Source organism: Dermatophagoides farinae, chromosome 7 (assembly GCF_024713945.1).
Source record: "Dermatophagoides farinae isolate YC_2012a chromosome 7, ASM2471394v1, whole genome shotgun sequence".
NCBI classification, from domain to species: Eukaryota; Metazoa; Arthropoda; class Arachnida; order Sarcoptiformes; family Pyroglyphidae; genus Dermatophagoides; species Dermatophagoides farinae.
Window position 1 is genome coordinate 1,117,040 of NC_134683.1, and position 18,795 is coordinate 1,135,834.

At 29.0% G+C, this 18,795-nt stretch overlaps 4 protein-coding genes across 9 annotated transcripts; 1 reads left to right on the forward strand and 3 right to left on the reverse strand.

The window, feature by feature from the left end:
- Nucleotides 1-2,354: 2,354 nt before the first annotated feature.
- LOC124496555 (uncharacterized) lies at nt 2,355-7,807 on the forward strand. Of its 6 annotated transcripts, none has more exons than XM_075732762.1 (5): nt 2,355-2,476; nt 2,575-2,674; nt 2,749-3,258; nt 5,740-6,795; nt 6,858-7,807. In XM_075732762.1, exons 3-5 carry the CDS (start codon nt 3,219-3,221, stop codon nt 7,562-7,564), a joined length of 1,803 nt encoding a protein of 600 aa, XP_075588877.1. In that variant the 5' UTR covers nt 2,355-2,476; nt 2,575-2,674; nt 2,749-3,218; the 3' UTR covers nt 7,565-7,807. The 6 variants fall into 6 exon arrangements, with proteins under 6 accessions (XP_075588877.1, XP_046916039.2, XP_046916042.2 ...); XM_075732763.1 differs by lacking the exons at nt 2,355-2,476; nt 2,575-2,674; nt 2,749-3,258 and adding exons at nt 4,343-4,522; nt 4,605-4,676; nt 4,999-5,285; XM_047060083.2 differs by lacking the exon at nt 2,355-2,476 and having other exon boundaries at nt 2,566-2,674.
- A 58-nt stretch (nt 7,808-7,865) lies between these two features.
- On the reverse strand, nt 7,866-9,526 carry LOC124496452 (uncharacterized). The gene is made up of 3 exons (XM_047059971.2): nt 8,921-9,526; nt 8,130-8,845; nt 7,866-8,062 (listed from the first exon to the last, which is right to left on the reverse strand). The coding sequence occupies exons 1-3, from the start codon at nt 9,492-9,494 to the stop codon at nt 7,994-7,996; spliced, it is 1,359 nt and encodes a 452-aa protein (XP_046915927.2). The 5' UTR covers nt 9,495-9,526; the 3' UTR covers nt 7,866-7,993.
- A 1,778-nt stretch (nt 9,527-11,304) lies between these two features.
- Nucleotides 11,305-13,726, reverse strand: LOC124496617 (uncharacterized). The gene is made up of 3 exons (XM_047060156.2): nt 13,156-13,726; nt 12,382-13,106; nt 11,305-12,319 (listed from the first exon to the last, which is right to left on the reverse strand). Exons 1-3 carry the CDS (start codon nt 13,646-13,648, stop codon nt 12,251-12,253), a joined length of 1,287 nt encoding a protein of 428 aa, XP_046916112.2. The 5' UTR covers nt 13,649-13,726; the 3' UTR covers nt 11,305-12,250.
- Nucleotides 13,727-17,060: 3,334 nt separating this feature from the next.
- Nucleotides 17,061-18,690, reverse strand: LOC142597674 (uncharacterized). Its single transcript, XM_075732706.1, has 3 exons — nt 17,988-18,690; nt 17,197-17,912; nt 17,061-17,126 (listed from the first exon to the last, which is right to left on the reverse strand). The coding sequence occupies exons 1-3, from the start codon at nt 18,559-18,561 to the stop codon at nt 17,061-17,063; spliced, it is 1,356 nt and encodes a 451-aa protein (XP_075588821.1). The 5' UTR covers nt 18,562-18,690.
- Between the last annotated feature and the right edge of the window lie 105 nt (nt 18,691-18,795).

The window sequence follows — 18,795 nt, forward strand, 5'->3', positions numbered from 1 at the left end:
TAATGAAGGCGGTGATGCCAATTGTTTGGTCGTAGAATTTTATCATTATTATTTGAAATTGAAGTTTTAGGCATTTCAGTCGTTGTCATCATCATCATCAACATTGTTGACGCTGTGGTCATTGTAGTTGAAATAGTCATCGATGCTGATGTTGTTGTTGTATTTGTGATAATTAATTCTGTTTGTTGTTGCTGTTGTTGTTGTTGTGATGGTAATGATGAAATAGCCGAAGATATAGATGATGATAATAATGGCGATGGCGATGGCGGTGATGACGATGACGATGACAACGACGACGATGATGATGATGATGATGTAAAAAATGAAAATAACCGATAAAATGGATATGTAATTGACCAACATGATCCATTTGATATGATGGTGATTAACATTAGTGACGACAATAACAACATTGTTGTCGCTAATGAATGGAATGATGAATTTTGGCCAAACATTTTCAAGTTGCAAAAATTTTTCTCAATTTTTTGGCTTTATAAAATTTATTTATTTATTACGAGATTTAAAAATGAAAATGAAAATCACTTTTAAAAATAACTCTTTTTTTCTGGAAATAAACAAAACAAAAAAAATTTCGTTTTTCGCTTCGAGTTTGTCTGTTTTGCACTAATTTTGTTGTTGTTGTTGTTGTTGTTGTTTGGTATATTTTTTTTTTTTTTTTTTTTGCTGGCAAAAATCGAAACTTATTAATAAAAGGCCATCATCATCAAGAAAAAATAAAGAGAAAACATCATCACCATCATCATCAGTATTATGAATGAATCACGATGTGAAGAAAATTTGAACATCGAAATCAGAGAAAATAAAACAACAACAACAATTTTGTATTATTGAAATATTTGTGATTCACAATGATGATGATGATGATCAATTTTTGGTTCAATTGATTGATTGATCAGGTTGATTTTCGTATCGATGATTATTATGGCCGGAGAGAACAGCAAGTTTTTCATACGTTCCAGAAATATAAAAATGTTTTTTTTTATTTCGTTTTCGTTTCTCAATCAAGTTTGGTAAAAAAATTTTCTCTTTTTTTTTTTGCTGGTTAAATTGGTCAAAATTTATATTTGTTTGTTTGTTTGTTTAAATTCCAAACAGGATAACAGGAGAGAAAATAAAAAAAAATTTCATTTAAAACGGAAGTCAACGTTTTTCCAAAAGTTGTTGCTGTTTGTTCTTGCTGAATCTCATATAGTTTTTTTTTCATTTGTTTCAAAACGAAGATTTCATTAATTTTCAATCAATCAATCAATCAATGTTTGCATACACAAATTCAAATACGTTGAACTTGAATTTTTTTTTTGTTTGAACTATAGTGGACACCACAGATAGAGAAAAAAACACACGATAATCATCGATAGTTTTGGTCACTTCACTATCGATTTTTCTTTTGTCAGAAAAAAATGCTGTTTTTTTCTGTTGATAATTTTATATATATGAAGAATTTTTCAACGATAATAATCAGAATATATATATATCTGAACATCAAGAGAGACAGTTTTTGATTGTGATTGAGTGGAAAATCGTTTGGTTGTCAAATTGAACGAGTTTTTTTTTTGTTTGTTTGTTTTACATCCTTTTTATTCATCATCATCATCATAATTCTTTCAGGATTTCATAATTTTTCATAATCTGAAATTCTTTTCTTGTTGTTGTTGTGGTTTAGTTTTTCAATATGATTTACGAGTTGATTAGTGTGTGTGTGTATGGATAATCTAGATGATGTGATTGAAATTTATTTTTTTTTCTATCGCTGTCGACTATCACCATAGTTGATGATAATTTTTTTATGGTAAAAAAAAATTTCTGGTTCAATCAAGTACCGGAAATACAGTTTTCAAAAAAAAAGGAAAATCCATGAAAATTTGCAATAATTCAGGTCACCAGATATTAAAAAAAAAAATCCATCAGATGTGCACTTGTTGATCTCGATGATTGACGGTGGTGGTGGTGGTGGTGGTGTTTAGGAGATTATATATCAAATGATGATGATGATCAATTTGTGATGATTTTTATTTTGTTCAATTAACACACGTACACCAACACGTGTGTATTAATGTGTGAGTTGTCTTTCCACCATTACAGATTTTTAAATACCAGAAATATTAAATTTTACAAATGAACAAAAAAAAGAAAAACTGACATTTGTCATCAATCGAAAGTTTATTTCTATGTGTGTTACAGTGCGATATTCATTTTTTTTTCTTTCTTTCACTTTCTGTCAACCATTATTATCCTGAACAAATATTAAGCACATAGAAAATGAACGGTTGAAATGAAAAGAGAGAGAGAGAGAGACAGAGAGAGAAAGAAAGAGAAAAAAACCAACAAAAGCAAATAAACATGACCAAACGAACTCCACGACAACAACAACAACAACAACAACAATACAATACATGCATGTTTGGTGACAAATGGACAAAAAGAAAAAAAAATCCTTTCATCAGCAAGAAATGATGTGATTATCATCATCATCATCATCATCGTCATCGTCATGATATGGTTGAATGATGACCGTAGACATTTTTTTTCTCTCCCTTTACCATTTTAAAACAGAGCAAAAGAATGGAATATTTCAAAATCATAATGCAATAAATACTCATGTCTATTTGAACGTTCGTTGGTGTTTATTAATCAATTAACTAAAATATAAAAGGTATTTACATTCACTGATGTGAATATATGATGATATTTTATCATGGATATGTTTTTTTTTAATTTTTTACCAAGGTTCATATTAAATATTCCGGTCGATTAACCACGATACATCAAATCAAATCAATATAAATCATCATCATCATTGAATTAAAAAAAAAAATCAATTACCCATTCCTAGATGGCGACACACAATCGACAACCTGTTGAACGAAAAAAAAAATTGGAATTTCAAAATTAAAAAACAAAAATCATCAATCAAAATCAATGATCTTATTTACCCTTTTCCTACAGAAAAATTAAATTAAATCCATTTTAAAATGTTTAATAGAAAAAAATAGAGAAAAAAAAAACATCTGTATTCAAACAACAATATTGTTGAAATAACCAGTTGTTGGCCACAACTCAACATCAACATCATCACTATATCTGTCCTCAATACTGAATGTTTTTCTTGTCTTGTTTTTGTTGTTGTTGTTGTTGTTGTCGTTATCTTATATCGTCAAATTGAATAACCACATTTTGTTGAACCAATCCGTGTAATAATGATAGTGATGAGATACAACAAACATCGATTGTATCAAGGTAAGTCAGCTGAATTCAGGTGAATTGATTTTTTTTTCTACTGTTGTTGTTGTTGTTACCTTGCCAGGGTTTTCATCATCATGGCAATAATAACCTACTTATGACAGCAAAATCACCATGCTACAACGATGATATATCAATGTCATGAATCATGGATTCATGTTATCAATGCCAATCATTAAGAATTTTAAAACCAAAAAAAAAAATCGAATTAAATTCGATGAATCCTTTTTTTTTGGTCTGTTGATGATAATAAAAATTTCTGATTATTATCGGGATTTTTTTTTCGCGGTAGGAAAAAAATTGATCATAAAAAATGGATTCGAACCATTTTTTTTATGATCATCATCATTTCCTTATGTGGCGATTGGATGTGTATCCAAATTGTGAACAAGTTTTTTGCCTAAAAAGTTGAACACACACACACACACAGACAAAAACATTTGTTGAAAAACAACACCAAAGAGGGTAGTCGTCGTCGACGGTCTTTGTCGTTTTTCACATCCATTCATCATTGATTTACACTACTACTATACCACTACTAAGTGGCTAAAAATTATTTGAAATTTTTTTTCCTTCTTTATCATCATCGTCATCAACATTAAATGGTATCGTATTTATTATGGGGTCGATTTTGTTGTGGTAGTGTGTGACCTTTAACATGACAATCAATGATGATCAGTTTTGGTTGGTTTCGATTCGGTCAATATGTGTGTGGTGTGTTAATGTTGTTGTTGTTTTTTTGTTTGCTGATGTTATGATCTTGGTTTGTGTGTGTTCTTGCACACACAAAAACCAAGATCATAAGAAAAGAAGAAGAAAAAAAAACGAGGTCAAACGATCATGATGAGCGATTTTTTATTTTTATTTTATTTTCTGGTAAACAATCTGACCATTTTTTTTCTCCAGTGATGATGTTGGTGATGATGATGGCGACGTAACAAGAAAAAATCCGACTCTCTCTCTATCTCTTTCTTTTTGCTGTTCGAGTTTTTTTTCCACCAGGCAAAGGAGGAAGAGATTCAAGTTTCAAGATTTCATCGATCAACCAACCGACCGACCAACCAACCAACCATGTTACGGTATGTAAAGATATCGATGTATAAATTGGTTTTTTTTTCTCACAATTCAATATTGTTCAACCGAACAACAACAACAACAACAACAAAAAATAGAGAAAAAGAGTTACGATATATATATATATATTAATATGAAGTGAAGAAATCCAAGCGATCCAATCACATTGAACATCACATTTACTTTGGTAAAATTTTTTTTTTTTTTTGGTTTTGGTTTTGGTTTTTCAAGTTTCTCTCAAATTTTTTTTTCCTACCCGTCATATATAGAATTCAAGGAAGAAGAGAGAGTTGACCTTGAAGATGGTGAAAATCTTCGTTGTTTAAAATGATGAATTGATGGTCCGATTATTTTTTTCTTCATCTTTTTTTTTGTTGCTACGTTTGATTGAATTTCGGGAAGCAAATCAACAAATTCATTTAACTGAATCAAACTAGAGAAAAATTTTTTTTTCGTTTTTTTTTGTTTTTTGTTTTGTTTACTACAATCATTGATTGGCTACCGTTTAGTACACATTCGTTGTTGATCGTTCAACGATCAATGATCATATATATCCGGTGGATAGCCAGAAAACAGAACCAAAAAAAAAATTCTTCAGCAATTTTCAATCTGTGTTGTTGTGAATGTGAATAAAAGATTTTTTGTTTTCTCTTTACCATACAGGACGACACCCAAATATTTGAACTTTGACCTCAATCGCATATGTGTGGATTTAAAATCATTTATTTCTATGTTCTATTCAATGTATGATGATGATGATGATGATTCGAGCATTTGTTTATCCATATGAATCCAACAATTTTCATGTTTAATTTTTCATTTTGAACATTTTGATTTTCATCAACAGTCTCTGTATATGAAATATCCATCTGTATAAAGTTTGTTTGTTTGTTTGTTTGTGAAATTCTTCTTGAAATAAATCGATATTGATCAACGATCAAAACATAAAGGTATGTGCTTTATTTATATATGCAGATTTTTTTTATTGGTTGGCTTCTCATTGTTGCATAAATGTTTGGAACAAGATTATCGTTTCCTGTTCGAATCCAGAACGGAAATTTCTTACATTCATTCAATGAAAATGGCTTTTTTTCGATTGAATTTAATTGAACTTAATTATCGTCAATCATTAATGAACAATTTTATTCGATGATGATTCATCAAACCGACGATCGTTTGATTACTTGAATTCAAAAAAAAAAATGATGATGATGATAAAATGAAATTTATCATCAAACTGTGTCCTCCGTTTGAAATGCTAATGACGATGATCATTGATTCATTCAATTTGTAATTTTTCCTCTTGGTTTTCGGCTTCAAATTGCCAATTTTTTTCCACTGTTATCATTCATTTAATTATTTGATTTTTTTTCTATTTATTTATTTTTGATAAATAAACATTAGGGAGACATTTATTATTGGCCAACTATAAATCAATGATGATGATGATGACGATGGATTCAATACAGACCAATGAACTACCAGATCATATTCATCATCATCAGCATTTTAATAATCATAATCTTAATGATGATGATAACGATGATGATGATCATCATCATCAGAAACCACCACCACCATATGAAGAAATACAACGGGAATCAATCAATCAATCACCAACAGCACAACCAATTGAAACATCAAGTAAAACTGCAACAACAACAACAACAACAACAACAACCACAACCACAAAAATGGCTTCTGAATTGTCTTTCAAACAATTACGACATTCACTTTCAATTGAAAATCCAATGGCTGAAGTATTTTCGAATCCAGAATTTGATCATGTTGAATTGAAAATTCAAGGCCATATTAATCCAATTCATCAACAACATGCTAATAATAATGATGATGATGGTGATGGTGACCATGTGAATGATCAAAAATCGAATAAATGGATCGTATCGATTGTTGATGGTGTGGAAAGAAAATCACATCAAGTTTTCTGCCAATGGAAACAATGGCAACGACCTGAAGTGATTGCTATTCGTTTATTCATTTTTTTGGTCACATTATTATTATTGATACAAATGATTCGTGTATGCATACCTAATGATAAAACAACAACAACAACAACAATAATGAATGATGATGAATCGAATAAATCAACAATGCCATTGATGAAACAGACATCTGAATTAAAAATGTATTCAGGACGGACTGGAAAAGCACTGTCTATTTTATCATCAAATCCATCATCATCAACATCAGATTTATTATTATTATCATCATCATCATCATCATCAACGATCGATGATGAACATCAACAACAAGAAGGAATCAATGTAATGGAAACAAAATTATTACAACCAGATCAAGATTTGATTAACGCACAGCCATCATCATCATCATCAACATCATCCAAAAGCCATAATGATGGTGATGATGATGAGAGAAACAAATTTAAATTCAACCACATTGATTCAATTCATTCACAGGAAAATGAACCGGATTTTTCAAGTAATTTTTAGATTTTTATTTTTTTTTCTTTTACAATTTTTTTTATGAATATTTTTTTCCAGGTCAAAATATTGATCATCATTATGATAGCCGAATGGATGAACACCCGGCTGAATTTATTGATGATAATCATCAACATGATGATGATACAACATTGATTCATTTTTCATCATCATCATCGTCGACAACATTGAGTCAAGGAACATCGACATCTGAAACAACAACAATGCCACCATCATCATTGCAATCAAGTAGCACAACGATGACGACAAAATTATTGCCAAGAATCATGAACAATGGTCAAATAACGAATTCGAATCGGATACAATTTCAGCCATCATCATCGTCAACAACAATGGCACCTGTATCAGCCATGACGACAACGGCCAATAAATTGTATAACATATCAATTATTATACATTCAGCAAATGTACCAGATATGGATTCCGGATATTTAATGGGCCGTGCATCCGATACCTATTGTAATGTTTTCATTGATGATGTATTGGTTGGTAAAACGCCAATCATTGATAATTCCAATAATCCAAGCTGGCATTATCTATTGCCAAGACAATTTACAGTAAAACGTGAAACATGGATACGAATCGAATTATTAGATAGTGATCATGTTCGTAATGATCATATTGGTGGTATTTTATTGAATTTCGGTGATTTACTCAAAAATGGTAGTATCAATAAACCAATCAATATGTTTCATGGTCGTGGATATATTTGGGTAACAATTTCGAGTGTTCCGGTTTCATCTTGATAAAGATGATTATATTTATAAGAACCAATTCAACAGCAGCAGCAGCAAAAACAACAACAGGAATAGATCAATTTTTTTTTTCTTGAAACACAAACGCATACACCATTTCGAATTGAATGATTGTGGTTTTTTTTCATTCTCTTTTTACTTTTCTTGACATTTACAATTATTATTATATATCATAATTATCATCTATATATGATTGAAGAAAATGAATATGAATAAATAATTTATTTATGCAAATTACAGATTATTATTTTTTCCAAAACAAAAATCAATATTTGATCAAATAAATCACATGATGAGCAGACAAAAAAAAATTTCATTCATTTTTCAGTGAACGTTATAACCTGGATGGAAACATTGATGATGGAATTGCATAGAAATCGATCTGTGTGGACCGCTGCTGCTGCTGCTGCTGTTTCGATTCTAATGATATCGTCGAAAAACAACATGAACATAGATGAACATTAATGATTGTGAATAGAGCAGAAAATACTATAGAAAAAATCAATAGAAATTTGGAATAAAAAAATTTTTCTAAATCAATCAATATCCAGATTACCTTGACACATTCATTCATTGAGATTAGTTCAAGTTTTCCATATGTGAAACCGTATTTATTTTTTGAATGAAAATTCTGTCCATAATTGACTAGCTTCAATCGATTAGCCAGATCAATGTGACTATTAAAATGTTGATGTTTATCAGCCAATATGTGCATGAATCTGATGCTTGATTTTTGAAATTGTCGGTTAGCTAATGCAAATAATAGATGTATGCCGAATATACAGATTATTTGATCAGCAATAACCGAACCAGCAAGATAACGAATTATCCATGTAGTTTGCATACAAACAACAAATACCAATAGATAACAATTGAATGGAATATTGGGCAATAAAAATATAATTAATGCACGCGAATAAATATTACCAGTTATTATTCGTTCAAGATTTTTTGTATGACGCATGTGAAACCGTTTCAACGTACGCCACAGATTTATTGATGATTTAGCATTTCTATGATGATGATTGCCACGATGAAGCAACTGGCCGGTTTGCCAACAGAATATATACACGACAATTAGATAAGCAATACAAATAGTACCCATCAATATAGTAACATGACCATAAACATAAAGACCAATGAATAAAATCAAACGATTGATTATACATTGAATCAGTCGGATATAACCAAAAAATCCAATGCCAAAAAATTCATTGAAATTATTCCAAATAAATTCAATAGCCGTTACACTGAATGAAATGAGGTATAAATCTAATTTAATGACAAAAAAAAATATAATTCCATATATATATGGAAAATACAGAAAAAATCTCGTAAAAAACTCACCAACATTTATCTTGAAAATATATATTGAATATAGCCAGATTTTAATGATAAAAACCATAAAATTTACAGCAACATATTGTTTATATCGATATGGATGATAAAAGGATCGATTTTCATGCATTATTAAAACACGATCCAATATTTGAGCTGTTGGATTATCCAGATATAACATATTCAGATATCGGTAAGATTGATAAATTAATGCAACCATAAAAATATTGGCATAATAATCAAATCCAACTTCACCCAACATATCGCTATTGATCACATCCCATAATTGATCACGAATATGATGGTAACGAATGGCAAAATAAGCATGTCGTATTGCCAACCAAAACATGAATACATTCAACAACCTGATTGGATCATGTATTTTTCGTTGAAATTTGTTTGGATTTTCTCTGGCCAATCGATGACTATCAAAATAATGTTGTATATAAAATGATGGACGATAAAATAATAATGGTGATAATAGCCGAATAATTCCCACCATATTGGCAGACAAATTATGTCGGATTCTAAGCAAACGTCTTGAATGGATGTTTATTTTTTTAATAAATTTTTTGAACAACATTGTTTCGAGTATTTTTGTTTATTCATTGAAACTAAATCACTGAATGAGAATGGAATAAAATATCAAATATCAACTCGAGAAAAAAAAATTCAGTTTTAAAATTGAAAAATTCCTGAGAATTTAAGTGTGATTGTGTGTGTGGGTGTTTGTGTGTGTAAACATGTTATTAAATTCAAAAATTAGTACCATTGTCATTTTCATTCAACAGTGAATGGTGACGTTTTTGATGAACCAGCAAGATTGAAAACAAAAAGTTAAAAAAAAATCAATTCAAAATTGCTGCTTCTGTTTGAGTTTAAAAGTAAAAAAAAATTGCCCATTTTTTTCCGTTCGATTTTTTTTCTCTACCGGTTTTTTTGTTGTAGTTGTTGTTGCTATCAAGACCACTATTCATCGATCACGTTGAGCGCTTGATAAAAAAAAACTAATGACGGAAACGTTGGTTGGAAATTTTTCTTTTATCAAATCAAAAATTTCAAATTCCAAAAGTCAAGTTTTATGAATTTAATTTATTATTATAGTAATAATAATGGTAATGAAAAAAGTTGAAACTTTTTTTTAAATTGTTCAAAATCCAATGAGTGAAATGGAAAAAAATAGATATTTCGATAATAAAATTTTATCGTCATATTTACTGATAATGAATTTGACCAATTTTTTTTTCTGCATGTACTTTAATTCTGATATGAATGATAAACAACATGAACATAGATGAACATTAATGATTGTGAATAGAGTAAAAAATACTATAGAAATAGCAAAAAAAAAATCAATAATTAAAATTGGAAATAAAAAAAAAATTTTCAAATCAATCAAACAATCAATATCGAAGCAGTTACCTTGAAACATTCATTCATAGTGATTAATTGAAGTTTTCCATATGTGAAACCGTATTTATTTTTTGAATGAAAATTCTGTCCATAATTGACTAGCTTCAATCGATTAGCCAGATCAATGTGACTATTAAAATGTTGATGTTTATCAGCCAATATGTGCATGAATCTGATGCTTGATTTCTGAAATTGCCGATTAGCTAATGCAAACAATATATGTACACCAAATATACCATAAATTTCACTAGTTATAACTGAGCAGGATATAAATCGAATTATCCATGTTGTTTTCATACAAACAACAAATATCAATAGATAACAATTGAATGGAATATTGGGCAGTAAATATAAAAGTAATGCACGCGAATAAATATTGCCCGTTTGAATTCTTTTTAGATTTTTTATATGACGAATATGAAACCGTTTCAACATACGCCACAGATTTATTGATGATTTATTATTTCGATGATGATTGCCACGATGAAGAAGCAATTGACCGGTTTGCCAACAGAATACATAAATAGCCATCAGATAAGCAATAACAATAGTAGCCATCAATATATTACCATGACCATAAACATAAAGACCAATGAAAAAAATCAATCGATTGATGATACATTGAATCAATTGGATATAACCGAAAAATCCAATGCCAAAAAATTCATTGAAATTATTCCAAATAAATTCAATAGCCGTTCCAACCAATGAAATGATACATAAATCTAATTTTTTTTTTTTTTTTTTTGAAAAAAATAAAATAATAATTTCTATTGAAATCTAGTGAAAAACTTACCAATACTTATTTTGAATAAATATACAAAACATAGCCAGAATTTAATGATAGAAACAATAAAATCAACAGCAAAATATCGATTATATCGATATGGATAATAAAAGGATCGATTTTCACGCAAAATCAAAATACGATCCAATATTTGAGCTGTTGGATTATCCAAATATAACATATTCATAAATTGATAAGATTGATAAACTAATGCAGCTACAAATATATTTGACCAATAATCGAATCCAAGCTCATCCAACATATCACTATTGATCACATCCCAGAATTGATCACGAATATGATGGTAACGTATGGCAAAATAAACATGTCGTATTGCCAACCAAATCATGAACACTTTCAACAACCTGATTGGATCATGTATTTTCCGTTGAAATTCATTTGGATTTTCCCTGGCTAATCGATGACAATCAAAATAATGCTGTTGATAGAATGATGGACGATATAATAATAATGGTGATAATAGCAGAATAATGCCTTTCATATTAACATTGAAATGATTTATCAATCTTAATAATCGCCGTGAAATGATGAGAATGTTTTTCACTAATTTTTCAAACGGTAGTATCAATAAACCGATTAACATGTTTTATGGTCGCGGATATATATTGGGTAACAATTACGAATGTTTCGGTTTCATCTTGATGATGATGATGATGATTATATTTATAAGAACCAATTCAGCAGCAGCAACAACAATAGATCAATTTTTTTTTCTTGAAACACAAACACATACACCATTTCGAATTGAATGGTTATGGAATTGTTTTTTTATTCTTTTTTTGCTTTCATTGACATTTATAATCATTATACATCAATATCATCTATATACGATAAATTTTTTTGTTTTCCAAAGAAAATGAATGAATCATTTATTTATGCAAATTCAACAAAAAAAAATCAATATTTGATCAAATAAATTACACGATGAACAGACAAAAAAAAATTCCATTCAGCGTTCAATGTATATTGGAATCATTATGGAATTATTGGAAATAAAATAGATAATGATGGTTTTCAATAATTTTTAGCCAACATTATATTCTGATGGCAACATTGATGATGGAATTTCATCGAAATCGATCTGTGTGGGTTGCTGCTGCTGTTGCGCTGTGTCGATTCTAATGATATCGTCGAAAAACAATATGAACATAGATGAACATTAACAATTGTGAATAGAGTAGAAGATACTATAGAAAAAATCAATAGAAAATAAAAAATTTTCAAATCAATCAATCAATATTCAGATTACCTTTACACATTCATTCATTGTGATTAATTCAAGTTTTCCATATGTGAAACCATATTTATTTTTTGCATGAAAATTTTGTCCATAATTAATTATTTTCAAACGATTAGCAATATAAATGTGACGATTAATATGTTGATGTTTTTTAGCCAATATATGCATGAATGTGATGCTTGATTTTTGAAATTGTCGGTTTGCTAATGCAAACAATAGATGTATGCCGAATATACCGGCAAATTCTTCAATTATAACTGAGCAGGATATAAATCGAATTATCCATGTAGTTTGCGTAAAAATCACAAATACCAATAGATAACAATTGAATGGAATATTGGGCAATAAAAATATAAGTAATGCACGCGAATAAATATTGCCCGTTTGAATTCGTTCTAAATTTTTTGTATGACGCACCTGAAATTGTTTCAACATACACCGTAGATTTATTGATGATTTATTATTTCGATTATGATGACGATGCAGATGATGATTGTCACAATGAAGCAATTGATCGGTTTGCCAACTATATATATAAACAGTCAATAGATAAGCAATACCAATAGTAGCCATCAATATAGTAACATGAGCAAAAACATAAAGACCAATAAATAAAATCAATCGATTGATTATACATTGAATCAATCGGAAATAACCAAATAATCCAGAAAATTCATTGAAATTATTCCAAATAAATTCAATAGCCGTTATACTCAATGAAATAAAGCCGAAATCTATTTTTTTTAATTATAATTTCTAGTGACAAACTCGTGAAAAACTTACCCAAATTTATTTTGAAATAATAAACGAACCATAGCCAGATTTTAATGATAGAAACAATGAAATTAACAGCAGAATATCGATTATATCGATATGGACGATAAAATGATTTTTTTTCACGCAAAATCAAAATACGATCCAATATTTGAGCTGTTGGATTATCCAGATATAACATATTCATAAATTGATATGATTTATAAATTAATGCAGCTGCAAATATATTTGACCAATAATCAAATCCAACTTCATCCATAACATCGCTGTTGATCACATCCCAGAATCGATCCTGAATATGATGGCGGCGTATGGCGAAATAAGTATGTCGTATTGCCAACCAAATCATCAACATATTCACCAACCGTATTGGATCATGTATTTTCTGTTGAAATTCATTTGGATTTTCTCTGGCCAATCGATGACAATCAAAATAATGCTGTAGATAGAATGATGGACGATATAATAATAATGGTGATAATAGCATAATAATTCCTTTCATATTTGAAGACAAATTATGTCGGAATCTAAGCAAACGTCTTGAATTGCGGATAATATTTTCTATAAATTTTTTGAACAACATTGTATTGAGGATTTTTCATTGAAACCAAATCACTGAATGAAAATAAAGTAATATATATGTAATTCTGATAATTCTGATATATATATATTCAATTTTAAAATCCAAAAATTCCCAAGAACTTAAGAGTTTGTGTCAACATGTTATTGAATTCAAAATTGATTCAATTTTTATTTCATTTTTTCTTCATTCGCAGTGATGATGAAAAAATTTCATGAAAATGAAAAGAAAAAAAATTGTTCAAAATTGCTGTTCGAGTTTTTTTTTTAAAAAAAAACAACCTTATTTTTTCCATTTGATTTTTCTTCTCTACCGGTTTTTGTTTTTGTTTTTGTCGAGACCAATATCAATCGATCACATTAAGCGCTTGAAAAAAAAACTATTGACGGAAACGTTGATTGAATTTTTTTTTATTTTTATTGCATAGAAAACGATCTGTGTGAACTGCTGCTGTTGCTGTTTCGATTCTAATGATATAGTCGAAAAACAATATCAAAAGATTCGACGTTGCACTCACAATTTCATATGTAAAATTATCGTACTTTATTATTCTTTTTAGATTAGCTTTTATAGTAAATTTGGGATTCATAATTTGCTTTGTTTTAACAATGTTCATGATGTTCGTATGTTATGATTTTTTTTGTATATTTTGTAATAGACAAAGCAATTTCCTAACATGTATCATTTGTTAGTGTTTTACATCTATTAGAATTTACTAATGACAATGTTGTTTTGATGTTTTTCACATCCTTTGATATTCAGATGTTTGATTGATCATTTTGGTTTGATTTTATGAAAATCATAACAATTCCTTGACAACAATATGAACATAGATGAACATTAAAAATTGTGAATAGAGCAGAAAATACTATGGAAAAAATCAATAGAAAATTAGAAACAAAAAAAATTTCCAAATCAATATTCAGTTTACCTTGACACATTCATTCATTGTGATTAGTTCAAGTTTTCCATATGTGAAACCGTATTTATTTTTTGAATGAAAATTTTGTCCATAATGGACTAGTTTCAATCGATTAGCAATAGTGATGTGACAATTAAGATGTTGATGTTGTTTAGCCAATATTTGCATGAATCTGATGCTTGATTCCTGGAATTGCCGGTTAACTAATGCAAACAATAGATGTACACCGAATATAGAGATTATTTGCTCAGCAATAACCGAACCAACAAGATATCGAATTATCCGTGTAGTTTGCATACAAACAACAAATACCAATAGATAACAATTGAATGGAATATTGGGCAATAAAAATATAAGTAATGCATGCGAATAAATATTGCCCGTTTGAATTCGTTCTAAATTTTTTGTATGACGCATGTGAAACTGTTTCAACATACGCCACAGAATTATCGATGATTTATTATTTCGTTTATGATGATTGCCATGATGACAAAGCAATTGACCGGTTTGCCAACAGAATACATACATGACAATAAGATAAGCAACACAAGTAGTAGCCATCAATATATTAACATGGGCATAAACATAAACACCAATGAATAAAATCGAACGATTGATTATACATTGAATTAGTCGGATATAACCGAAAAATCCAATGCCAAAAAATTCATTGAAATTATTCCAAATAAATTCAATAGCCGTTACACTCAATGAAATGAGAGATAAATCTAATTTAATGACAAGAAAAATATGATAATTCCATATACATAGAAAAAATCCCATAAAAAACTTACCAACAGTAATCTTGAAAATATACATTGAATATAACCAACTTTTAATGATAGAAACAATAAAATTTACAGCAAAATATTGTTTATATCGATATGGATGATAAAAGGATCGATTTTCACGCATTATTAAAACACGATCCAATATTTTTTGAGCTGTTGGATTATCCAAATATAACATATTCATATATCGGTAAGATTGATAAATTAATGCAGCTACAAATATATTTGACCAATAATCGAATCCAATCTCATCCATTACATCGCTGTTGATCACATCCCAGGAATGATCACGAATATGATGGTAACGAATGACGAAATAAGTATGTCGTATTGCCAACCAAATCATGAACACATTCAACAACCGTATTGGATCATGTATTTTCCGTTGAAATTCATTTGGATTTTCTTTGGCTAATCGTTGACAATCAAAATAATGCTGTAGATAAGTGGCTGGGCGATATAATAATAATGGTGATAATATCTCAAAAATGCCTTTCGAATTGAGAGATACATTATGTCGGATTCTAGACAAACGTCTTGAATTGCTGATAATATTTTCTTTAAATTTTTTGAACAACATTGTATTGAGGATTTTTCATTGAAACCAAATCACTGAATGAGAATGGAATAATGATATTCATTTTTTTTAAATTGTAAAATTGAAAAATATCTGACAATTTAAGAATTCAGGAATTGAAAATTAGTTCGATTGAGATTTTTTTTTTGCTTCATTTTAACAGTGAATGATGATGACGTTTATGTACCAGCAAGTTTGAAAACAAAAAGTGAAAAAACAAATCGATTGCTGCGTCTCTCTGTTTGGGTTTAATAATTGAAAAAAAATTGCCCATTTTTTTCATTCGATTTTTCTTCTCTACCGGTTTTTTTTTTGTTTTTGTCGAGACCACTATTCATCGACCATGGTGCAAATGCACTTTAAGTGCTTGAAAAAAAGATACAAATGACGGTAACCTTTGTTGGAAATTTATGGAAATTTTTGTTTGAAAATATTAAAGTAATGCACTTGAATAAATATTACCCGTTTGAATTCGTTCGAGATTTTTTTTATGATATATGTGAAACCGTTTCAACATACGCCACAGATTTATTGATGATTTATCATTTCTATGATGATGATTGCCACGTTGACGAATCAATTGGCCGGTTTGCCAACATAATATATACATGACAATTAGTAAATAAATCAATAAATAAATTGCAAAAAACAATTTTCACACTGGAAATTTTTCCCGAATGAAAAATCAATATTTTATGTTTGCCCATTTTTTTCATTCGATTTTTCTTCTCTACCGGTTTTTTTTGGTTTTGGTCGAGACTACTATTCATCGATCACATTAAGCATATGACGGAAACGTTTGTTGGTTAAATTTTTCTTTTCTCAAATCAAAAAAATTTCCAAATGAAATGAATTTCCAATATCAAGTTTTAATGAATTTATTATTTTCGTGGTGATAAAAAAAAACTTTTTTTTAATTGTTCAAAATAAAATGAGCAAAATGAAAAGAAAAAAAATTATAGATTTTGACAAAAAAATTTTTTATCGTCATATTTACTGATGAATTTGACTAGTTTTTTTTCTGCTTGTACTTTAATTTTGATATTAAAATTGTCGATATACCATACGAAGATAGATGAACATTAATAATTGTGAATAGAGCAGAAGATACTATAGAAAAATCAATAATTGAAATTTGGAATTAAAAATTTTTTTTTAAATCAATCAATATTCAGATTACCTTGACACATTCATTCATTGAGATTAGTTCAAGTTTTCCATATGTGAAACCGTATTTATTTTTTGAATGAAAATTCTGTCCATAATTGACTAGCTTCAATCGATTAGCCAGATCAATGTGACTATTAAAATGTTGATGTTTATCAGCCAATATGTGCATGAATCTGATGCTTGATTTTTGAAATTGTCGGTTAGCTAATGCAAATAATAGATGTATGCCGAATATACAGATTATTTGATCAGCAATAACCGAACCAGCAAGATAACGAATTATCCATGTAGTTTGCATACAAACAACAAATACCAATAGATAACAATTGAATGGAATATTGGGCAATAAAAATATAATTAATGCACGCGAATAAATATTACCAGTTATTATTCGTTCAAGATTTTTTGTATGACGCATGTGAAACCGTTTCAACGTACGCCACAGATTTATTGATGATTTAGCATTTCTATGATGATGATTGCCACGATGAAGCAACTGGCCGGTTTGCCAACAGAATATATACACGACAATTAGATAAGCAATACAAATAGTACCCATCAATATAGTAACATGACCATAAACATAAAGACCAATGAATAAAATCAAACGATTGATTATACATTGAATCAGTCGGATATAACCAAAAAATCCAATGCCAAAAAATTCATTGAAATTATTCCAAATAAATTCAATAGCCGTTACACTGAATGAAATGAGGTATAAATCTAATTTAATGACAAAAAAAAATATAATTCCATATATATATGGAAAATACAGAAAAAATCTCGTAAAAAACTCACCAACATTTATCTTGAAAATATATATTGAATATAGCCAGATTTTAATGATAAAAACCATAAAATTTACAGCAACATATTGTTTATATCGATATGGATGATAAAAGGATCGATTTTCATGCATTATTAAAACACGATCCAATATTTGAGCTGTTGGATTATCCAGATATAACATATTCAGATATCGGTAAGATTGATAAATTAATGCAACCATAAAAATATTGGCATAATAATCAAATCCAACTTCACCCAACATATCGCTATTGATCACATCCCATAATTGATCACGAATATGATGGTAACGAATGGCAAAATAAGCATGTCGTATTGCCAACCAAAACATGAATACATTCAACAACCTGATTGGATCATGTATTTTTCGTTGAAATTTGTTTGGATTTTCTCTGGCCAATCGATGACTATCAAAATAATGTTGTATATAAAATGATGGACGATAAAATAATAATGGTGATAATAGCCGAATAATTCCCACCATATTGGCAGACAAATTATGTCGGATTCTAAGCAAACGTCTTGAATGGATGTTTATTTTTTTAATAAATTTTTTGAACAACATTGTTTCGAGTATTTTTGTTTATTCATTGAAACTAAATCACTGAATAAGAATGGAATAAAATATCAAGTATCAACTCGAGAAAAAAAAATTCAGTTTTAAAATTGAAAAATTCCTGAGAATTTAAGTGTGATTGTGTGTGTGGGTGTTTGTGTGTGTAAACATGTTATTAAATTCGAAAATTAGTACCATTGTCATTTTCATTCAACAGTGAATGATGACGTTTTTGATGAACCA

What these genes read in the sequence shown, in the direction of transcription:
- LOC124496555 (XM_075732762.1), top strand. Translation starts at nt 3,219, where the DNA reads ATGATAGTGATGAGATACAACAAACATCGATTGTATCAAG. An exon ending in CAAACATCGATTGTATCAAG is followed by an intron (nt 3,259 to 5,739) that starts GTAAGTCAGCTG and finishes AATAAACATTAG; the next exon opens with GGAGACATTTATTATTGGCC. An exon ending in AAATGAACCGGATTTTTCAA is followed by an intron (nt 6,796 to 6,857) that starts GTAATTTTTAGA and finishes ATTTTTTTCCAG; the next exon opens with GTCAAAATATTGATCATCAT.
- LOC124496452 (XM_047059971.2), bottom strand. Translation starts at nt 9,494, where the DNA reads ATGTTGTTCAAAAAATTTATTAAAAAAATAAACATCCATTCAAGACGT. An exon ending in TATTTTCAAGATAAATGTTG is followed by an intron (nt 8,846 to 8,920) that starts GTGAGTTTTTTA and finishes TCATTAAATTAG; the next exon opens with ATTTATACCTCATTTCATTC. An exon ending in CAATGAATGAATGTGTCAAG is followed by an intron (nt 8,063 to 8,129) that starts GTAATCTGGATA and finishes TTTTTTCTATAG; the next exon opens with TATTTTCTGCTCTATTCACA.
- LOC124496617 (XM_047060156.2), bottom strand. Translation starts at nt 13,648, where the DNA reads ATGAAAGGAATTATTATGCTATTATCACCATTATTATTATATCGTCCA. An exon ending in TTATTTCAAAATAAATTTGG is followed by an intron (nt 13,107 to 13,155) that starts GTAAGTTTTTCA and finishes TAAAAAAAATAG; the next exon opens with ATTTCGGCTTTATTTCATTG. An exon ending in CAATGAATGAATGTGTAAAG is followed by an intron (nt 12,320 to 12,381) that starts GTAATCTGAATA and finishes TTTTTTCTATAG; the next exon opens with TATCTTCTACTCTATTCACA.
- LOC142597674 (XM_075732706.1), bottom strand. Translation starts at nt 18,561, where the DNA reads ATGTTGTTCAAAAAATTTATTAAAAAAATAAACATCCATTCAAGACGT. An exon ending in TATTTTCAAGATAAATGTTG is followed by an intron (nt 17,913 to 17,987) that starts GTGAGTTTTTTA and finishes TCATTAAATTAG; the next exon opens with ATTTATACCTCATTTCATTC. An exon ending in CAATGAATGAATGTGTCAAG is followed by an intron (nt 17,127 to 17,196) that starts GTAATCTGAATA and finishes ATTTTTCTATAG; the next exon opens with TATCTTCTGCTCTATTCACA.